The sequence below is a fragment of the Podarcis gaigeae genome (genome assembly GCF_964106915.1).
Source record: "Podarcis gaigeae genome assembly, chromosome: 13".
NCBI classification, from domain to species: domain Eukaryota; kingdom Metazoa; phylum Chordata; class Lepidosauria; order Squamata; family Lacertidae; genus Podarcis; species Podarcis gaigeae.
Window position 1 is genome coordinate 14,642,849 of NC_139689.1, and position 9,059 is coordinate 14,651,907.

At 44.8% G+C, this 9,059-nt stretch overlaps 2 protein-coding genes across 2 annotated transcripts in view; both read left to right on the forward strand.

Moving 5' to 3' along the window:
- LOC310830786 (olfactory receptor 11G2-like) overlaps window positions 1-2,354 on the forward strand; it is a gene marked incomplete at both ends in the record, with an annotated part of 13,525 nt that extends 11,171 nt beyond the window's left edge. Inside the window, one exon of the mRNA XM_083710625.1 lies at window positions 1,724-2,354. Coding sequence (XP_083566751.1) covers window positions 1,724-2,354 — 631 coding nt within the window. The remainder of the gene's footprint in view (window positions 1-1,723) is intronic.
- Window positions 2,355-6,999: 4,645 nt separating this feature from the next.
- LOC310830787 (olfactory receptor 11G2-like) lies at window positions 7,000-7,935 on the forward strand (the record flags this gene model as incomplete). Its single annotated transcript, XM_083710626.1, has 1 exon — window positions 7,000-7,935. The coding sequence occupies one exon, from the start codon at window positions 7,000-7,002 to the stop codon at window positions 7,933-7,935; it is 936 nt and encodes a 311-aa protein (XP_083566752.1).
- Window positions 7,936-9,059: the final 1,124 nt, after the last annotated feature.

Below are 9,059 nucleotides of genomic sequence, written 5' to 3' on the forward strand. Positions count from 1 at the left end.
ATCCAACCTTTGCTTAAAAACCTCCAAGGAAGGAGAGTCCACCATCTCCCGAGGGAGACCATTCCAACCATTCCACTGTCATGCAGAAAGTTTTTCCTGATTTTTAATTGGAATCTCCTTCCTTGTAACTTGAGTCCTACCCTCCTGAGCAGGAGGAAAAAAGCTTGCTCCATCTTCCATGTGACAGCCCTTGAGATATTTGAAGATGGCTATCACCTCTCCTCTATTCCAGGTTAAACATACTCAGTTCCTTCAATCATTCCTCATAAGGCTTGGTTTCCAGACCCTTGGTTATCTTGGTTGTCCTCCTCTGCACACCTTCCAGCTTCTCAACATCCTATGTAAACAGGACATGTAAATATTTCATTTTCTCGCTACCTTTTCCAGAATATTTTGTCCTGCTTCTGTTTGCCCCACTCCAAGCTGATCTTCTCCTAGTTGATTTTGCCATGCAAAGTCTCCTAGTTGACTCAGCCATTTGAAAAACATAGGAAACTGCCATATACTGAGTCAGACCATCCATCTAACTCAGCATTGTCCACACTGACTGGCAGCTGCTCTCCAGGGTTTCAAACAAGGGTCTCTCCAGACCTACTTGGAGAAGCTGGGGATTGAACCTGAGACCTTCTGCATGCAAAGGAGATGCTCTACTATTCAGCTCCAAATATCTGAAGGGCTATCAGATCAAAGAAGAAGCAGACTTGTTTCCTGTTGATCCAGAGAGCAGAGCTAAAATCAGTGTGTGAAAATCACAGGGAAACAGAACAATAGTAGAGGCTGGCCCATTTTTATTATATAAGTCTGCCGAGAGAAAGCTGCAGGCGACTTTTGACATCTTAATCTTCATCATATTTTGTCTTCTTCTCTTCTTCTTTTGGACAAAGCCAGAGAGATCATGCTGGTAGGACTTTGCAAAGTAAATATTCTTTAGAAAGCATTTCAGACGTGTTTTTGCTTATCAAAATGACCTCTATCATTCTATGCTCTCTTACCACATCTTTTTATTATGCAAATATATATTTTGATAGCTTGAAGGAAGCTAAGTTTTTATAAAGACTTCTCTCTCAAACAGCTTTATTCACACTTAATGGCTCTACAATGCCCCACACACACGCATAAAAACAGGTGTATGTTCCCTATGGATAATCTCACACATTATGGTAAACACAACTAACTCGGTGTTTGCTTAGCTACCAGGGTTTAAAAACATATCTGTAAGATGCATATGGTGACAAAATGTGATCTGAAATATATGGGAAGGGGGTTACAACAGTCCCCTCTCTCACTCCACCTAATAGGCATTTCTGCATAGCTTTTGTCCTCCAGACAAGGAGACAGGCAGCTGATGCTTGCTTATGGCATGGGCTGATGGTTCTATTATCCACTTGCAGATGGAGATGGCCAATGGGACCACCATCCAGGAATTCATTTTGGTGGGCTTTGGAGATGGGCAACAGAAACGTTTCCTGCTTCTCGTCTTTTTCACCACCCTCTACATTCTCACTTTGGCCGAGAACCTCATGATTATCACACTGGTGGTCCTGGACACCCATTTATCCCGGCTTCCCATGTATGTCTTGCTGAGCAACTTCTCCTGGCTGGAAGTGTGTTATGTGAGTGTAACTGTGCCCCGGATGCTCTTTGACCTGGCATCCCCTCATGGAGGAATCATCCCCTTTCACGATTGTTTGGCTCAGTTCTACCTCTTCTTTTCTCTTGGAAGCACTGAATGCTTCTTCCTCTCAGTCATGGCCTTGGACCGCTACTTGGCCATCTGCCACCCACTGCGCTACCCACAAATCATGTCCCTGGATTCCTGCTATGCCCTGGTGGCTGCTTGCTGGTTCCTTGGCTTCCTGTGGAATGTTGTCCCAGTGACCTTGATCTCCAAATTGTCCTTCTGTGGGCCAAACATCATTGATAATCTGCTTTGTGATCCTGGGCTGATTATGTCCCTGGCCTGCCCCCCACTAGGAAATGTTCCTTTCATCTGTCAGCTTTCTATGACTTCTGGGGTTTTAGTCAATATCTTATTTGTTGTGCTCTCCTATGGTGTTGTGATTCTTACTCTGGTGAAAGCCTCTAGCCGGGGAAATCGTAAGAAGGCTTTCTCCACAATATCATTCCATCTAATTGTGGTGACACTTTTTTACGGGTCAGTAGCAGCCGTCAATTTAATTCCACGTGGAGAAAGCCAGTCAGATCTCAATGCGGCCGTGACGTTGTTCTACACGGCTGTTACCCCCTTTCTCAACCCGCTGATCTACTGCCTGAGGAATGATCAGGTGAAAGAGGCACTGGGACGCTTGTTGAGGAACACAGAGAAATGGCGGAGCAGAATTGTGACAGAGTGAAAAAGTGGGAAGAAGAAGAAGAAGAAGAAAGAGGATGCAATACCAAATCAGTCTGTTGAAGAAACCATGGGTGTGTTTTGTTTTGACCAGAAAAATGAACATCCCTCCTCAACCACATTGTAATGTTCAGTTAAGATTCCTCAAAAATTGACCAGCCCTAACACTGGGCAAAGTGAGATCGCTGCTTCAGGCAATGGATGCTGGATGACAGGGAGTGTTGGTGAGATGTTGGAGTCCAGGGCTGTGTCACCCCCTACATGATTCCACTGTCACTGGGACAACTGGAGGGTGCTGTCCTGTCGCCAGTAATTTTAAAAAGATTATATTGACAGTCAAGTTTGTGGGACAGGGGTGTGTATCATCCTGTCCACAGGCAGAAAAATGTCTTGGACCAGCTCTGTTCCAAAAACTAAGCTGGGGAGAAGGTCAGGGATGGGAGTATTCATTGCCTGTCAACCACAAGACACTATAAGAATGTCTGTTTCTTCCTTTGAGAACTAGAATGCAAGGGTCAAACATTATCGGCTCAGAATTATTTGGTGTATCTATTATGTAATAAACAAAATTAAACTGATTAACAGTTCCTTTATATACGGCAGAATCCGAGACCAGGGAAAAGAGTCGGCGGAAGAGGACTGGAGGAAATTTAAAGACTACTTACAGAAATATTGTAAAATTAATGAATGTTAGAATGATGTTGGACAGAAATTAAGTGGTTACCAGCTGTAATGCAAAGGTTGAGCAATAAGTTAAAATAAGTTATATTAAGTTACAATAAGGATTTGCTGAGTTAAGAATTTGAACTGGAATACAAAAGGGGGAGGTGAGAGGAGGTCCGGGAATCAAGGTAATGGAAATAAGTAATGGGAATTATATTTGTTTTGTTTTTTCTTTTCATTGTGTATTTTTGTATTTCTGTTATTTTTGGTGCATTTTTTGTTTTTTGTTGGCTTTTTGTATCAAATTGGAAATTTTAATAAATATCTTTTCCAAAAAAAACCAGTTCCTTTATATAACAACATGACTTGGGGGTGTTGTGTGTGTCTTATGCTTAGGAATGGGGAAGAAAAATTATTTTTGTTGCATTTTTAATGAGAAATTACCTAATTTCACTTTTAAAATTAAATTTAGTTACATTTTGAAATAAGAAACATGGCAAACTAAACACACGTACCCTTTTTACTCAACCTCAAGGCATTGTTCAGATTTAGATTTTATAAACACTGAATTGGAGAGAGTAAAAATTGCTAATGCTAATATAAAATTATATTAAAAAATATAAAAAATTGTCCAGTAGCACCTTGGAGACCAACTAGGTTTGTTCTTGTTATAAGCTTTCGTGTGCATGCACACTTCTTCAGATACAGTACACTTCTTCAGATACACTTCAGATATTTTATCAGTTAACATAGATACAATCTTAAGCCCTTTAAGTATCTGGAAGCTATTTCCAGTTATTTTAGCTTAACAAATTTAACTAAATAATCATTAAATTTCTTCCATTCTTCGTGGTGTTCCTCCTCCTTCTGGTCGCGGACTCTTCCGGTTAGATCGGCTAGCTCCATACAATCCATCATCTTCATCTGCCATTCTTCTACTGTTGGTAATTCTTGAGTTTTCCACTTTTTAGCTAACAAAATACGAGCTGCAGTTGTGGCATACAAAAATAGATTAACATCTTTCTTGGGCAATTCCGAACCTGTTATTCCAAGAAGAAAGGCCTCTGGTTTCTTTATAAATGTATATTTCAACATTTTTTTTCAATTCATTATAAACCTTTTCCCAGAAGTCTTTCACCTTGGAGCAGATCCGCCACATATGAAAGAATGTTCTTTCCTTTTCTTTACATTTCCAACATGTATTATCACAATTATGATACATCTTTGCTAATTTTACAGGGGTCAAATACCATCTATACATCATTTTCATAATATTTTCCTTTTAACAAAGTACATGCGGTGAACTTCACCCCTTTCTCAGCAAGGTATCACCTCTGTTGTTGGCCTCTATCTGTCTCAAGACAATGGAGTGTGCCTTCGGGGGTGAAGTCAAACTGCTGTGCTAGCAGCACCCAAGTGATGTCCCTGGGGCACATGCCTGGGCAGTGTGTACTGAGGTCCTGGGCTGCCAAAACAACAAGACCCCACTCTCAGCCTCACTGATGTGGTCCAAAGGAAAGCAGAGCAATACATTTGGCACCAGCGGGGCTGAAGAAGTTGCCGGAAGGAGGTGTACAAGGTGCCATCCAACAGTCTTAGGGACTCCAGAATTGTGTTGGGTTTACTCCTTAGCCTTTTCTTCTGCTGAGGATGTCCTGCAAGGCAACAGAGCTTTAGTATCAGAATTTTCCTTCTCCTAGATGGGCTACCTTCCCAGGCTGATGAGCCTCACCTGCCCCTCATTTCCCTCTATAGCACATGCAGAAACCACCTTCTTGATTGTTGGACCCACTATTGATTTTGTCTGCTCAATTTGCCAGAGGCTGTCTTCATATGCACTCCTCCAAACAGCAAATCTACTGTCTCGTATAAGAATATTTGTAGTAGCACCCTAAAGGATGCCGTTCGCATTCCAGAGTTCAAAGCAAGGGCGGTCAGACTACAGAACCCATAGGAACCGTTCAGACTCTACCATTGTATTCTTCTGGGAAAGCTCACTCACTGCCTCTTTCTCAGTGTGTCTCGAAACTGAAGCTTCTCTTTTCTTCTTTCTCTCTCTCTCTCTCTCTCTCTCTCTCGTTTACATTCACCCTAGGGATAGGGAGGAAATTACTGGGATTGCGATTTGGTAACATTCCTTGAACTAGGGTCCCAGAGAGCAGTGGCATAGCATGGGGCAGGGGGGTCATGGCCCCAGGTGCACAATTCTGGCAGGCAGGGGCCAGCTTCTGTGAGAATCCCCATCTTGCCCTGGCAAAGGCAGCAGAGCAACCCAGGCCCACAGTGAGCAGGCATGGATGGAGGAAGGCGGGCAAGGGGCAACCCCAGCATGGCCCGGTCCAGCGCTCCTCTGCATGGGCATTGGGGGGATTCGCCTGCCATGGGTTGCTGTGGCCTGCTGGGCTCCCTCTAGCATGGGTAGGCTTGCTACTCAGCACGCCCCCACTTGGCTCCAGTGGGGAGCGGCTTGCCCAACCCGGGCACCAGCAACCCACAGTATGCTGCTGCCAGGGAGACCCTATTTTCATAACTCTCCTCTGTATCACTTGATAAATATGCTCTCGTAAACATGGCAATTAAAAAATACAGGTCTGGTTTTGTGCTGCACTCTGGAGATAACGTTCCACTGTGGCTTCATCCTATGATTTCAAGACATCAGCCTTCTTCTCAAGATGACATCTCCAGAACTCGATGGCATCTGGAACTGGGAGGCAGTAGCTGTGGACCAGGTGAGCCTTTAATTTCACGTTGGGTTTTCTTTCAAATAGCTCCCTTTCCAAATGGCTGTGCAGCTCCACAGCATTTTCTTCAAGGAACAACAAATGGTTTGGAAGACATGGGTGCCTAGGCATGCTTGAAGTGGTGGGTCTGAAAGGAGGAGCTTTCTCAGCATTGTAACTTGATATTAATAAAATTATACTAAGGGTTGTTGTGCATAGATTTAAAAAATGAACATGTTCCCACCTGAAGATGGACCATCTAAATAAAAATTTCAGCACAAAAGTGAAGGGATTATATGGCATTTGTGATTGAGTGCTGGACTGGTGTGTCTTGGCTCAATAATGGACTGGCTGAGAGCCAACAAACTGAAACTCAATCCAGATAAGAGTGAGGCAGTGTTAGTGGGTGGTTCCCTAGACCAGGTGGATGAGAGACTATTGTTCTTACAGTATTTTATCAGTGAACAGATACATGTGTTGGGGACACTCAGTGGCGTAGCATGGGGGGTGCAGGGGGGCCGGCCGCACCGGGCGCAACATCTGGGGGGGCGCTCGCACTCGCAGCTCTCTGCCCCTACCTGGCTCACTCACTCTCACTGCAGTGCTGGCTATGCGAATCCGATCCAAGCCGCCGGGTCGCCGCCCACTGTGGAGGGGGTGGGTGCCAGGCGTGCGGTGCGGAGAGAGAGCGAGGGACTATCTGGGGGAGGGACAGTGCAGCAGCCGCCCAGTGCAGTGCTGAGCGCGGGAGAGAACCACACCAGCCCAGGCAGCAGCAAGAAGAAGCTGGCAGCGGCGGCAGGTTAGGGGTTAGGGGTTAGGGGGCGCAAATTACTTGCCTTGCCCCGGGTTAGGGGGCGCAAATTACTTGCCTTGCCCCGGGTGCTGACAACCCACGCTACGCCGCTGGGGACACTACCACCTATAGGGAAACTGCTCCCTCAGTCCCCCTTTTAAAAAAATAGATATTTGTGGCTCTCTTCCTATATGTGACCCTTTCCCACCACCACCCATTCCCTTACAATGCTTTTTAAGCTTCCTTGTAGCTTGGTGTAATATGCTTAGACATGAGATAGACACGAACACTGGAGACGGGATGAACCAGGTTTGTTGAAACATGGGGAAAGAGGAGAGACATATGAACTGAAGAAGGAAAGGCCCATAAGAATAGACTCCAAATCTACAGATTTGTTTATTTACCTACTTACTTAATACAATTTATAACCTGTTCTTCACAATGATGTTGTGCATCTACAGGAGCGGCAAATGGATCTGTCCAATGCCACCGGCCGGAAAGTGACTGAATTTGTTCTCCTGGGCTTCCCCTCCCTCTCGCCCACATTCCGCTTGCTCCTGTGCTCCTTCCTTTCCGCCAGCTACGCTTTCACCCTACTGGGGAACCTCAGCATACTGTGGACTGTGCTCAGGGACACCCGTTTGTCCCGCATGCCCATGTACATCCTGCTGGGCAACTTCTCCGGACTGGAAATGTGCTACGTCACCTCCACGGTACCTCGGATGCTCATCGACATGGCCTCTCCTCCAGGGATCATCTCCTTCCATGACTGCTTCTTGCAGTTCTATTTCTTCTTCTCCATGGGGGCAACGGAGTGTTTATGCCTCTCCAGCATGGCCTTAGACCGGTACCTGGCCATCTGCCACCCACTGCGCTACCCAATGCTCATGTCTCCCCAGTTTTGCAGCACCTTATCAGCTTGCTGCTGGATCTCTGGTTTCCTGTGGTTTCTGGTGCCCATCATCCTCATTTCCCAGCTCCCCTTTTGTGGCCCCAACATTCTGGATCATTTTGTCTGTGACCCAGGCCCACTTCTAGCTGCCTCCTGCAGCCCAGCACCCCTCACACAGATGTCCTGCTACATCCTCAGCTCCCTCATCATCTTCGCAACCTTCCTCTTCATTGTAGCCTCCTATGGCACTGTTCTGCAGAAGGTACTGAAGCTCCCTTCCGCCGCAGGCCGGCGCAAAGCGTTTTCCACCTGCACCTCCCACCTGGCGGTGGTCAGCTTGTTCTACGGCTCCGTCATGGTCACCTATGTCAACCCAGAATCCTCAGGAGGGAGCAATAAGGCGGTGACTCTCTTCTACTCTGTGGTAACCCCTCTGCTCAACCCTCTCATCTACAGCTTGCGGAACAAGGAGATGATAGCGGCATTGAAGAGAACATTGCTTCAAGGATGTTGAAGGCCTCAAGTGCAGTTCTCAGGGAGCAAGTGCTTCTCCTTCTGTGTACCCTACTGCACAGCTGTTGTAGTAAGAGTAAAATGCTGTTTTTGAGCCTCCTGGAAGTTGGACTGCAAATGCAACAGCAAATAAACGAAGTGGATCAGAGATTCTGAGGAGGAAACAATGTTACAGCTATGGTTAGCATCCAAGCCAATGGTTAGAATATAACAGACATACCCTATATGTAGTTCTTTATTTTTATTTTCTTATTTTTAAAAAAACCCACCCCACCCTCCCCAGGAGATGAGATTACAGATGGCCATACAGCCAGCACCCCCTAAAATAATGTGTTTCCACCACTTATCTGAGTTAATAAACAAATTATAGTTTAAAATTATACTAGCCAGTAATTTTTTTAGTGTTAGGGAGGTTCTGCCCTGTTCTGTTTAGTTGTGTGCCTAATAAATGTATGCCAGTCTGTTGTTTAATTTGCTAGTCATTTTTTTTCCTATCAAAGCTAACTGCCATACTTTCTTATACCATGTGACAATTAACATTCCTTCCCCCAAAAAATCCATTAGCTTGCTATTACTAACCTCATTGCCAACAGTAACTAACCAAAGGGATGCTTGAATATCTGTTTTAAACATTTGATTGATTTTATTGCTGTTTTTTAAGGCAATGGTGTTTTAATGTACATTTGTTCTTATCTCAACTGTGGACTTGGGTCATGTTTTAGCTCCAATTTCATGTGTACACCGCTTGGTACCCATTTTATAAATCTGCTAAAAAAAAGATCAGCTTTCTGCATTGGTTTTTAGTATTCCGCTTTTAACTGCAGTTTCTTACTGGTGTTTCTGCTTCTCACTGAAAAGGAATGTCAGTGTAGATTATAAATTGTTGCTTTTCTATGTTCTGTGGCCCTTTATATGTTCTACCCAACCCAATTGACCTCAGTTCTCCATTGTAACCTTGGTCGTTCTTTGAGATACCGAAGATACTTTGAGATACTGAAGAGGGCACTTAAGTGGCCAGCTAAGGCCACTGTTTTACAAATAAATTTGTCCAACCAAATTTCAGCAACCTCTTCTACTGGAGTCTAACCCTCGCTGGATACAGGATCACAGGCCTGGAAAAGATTC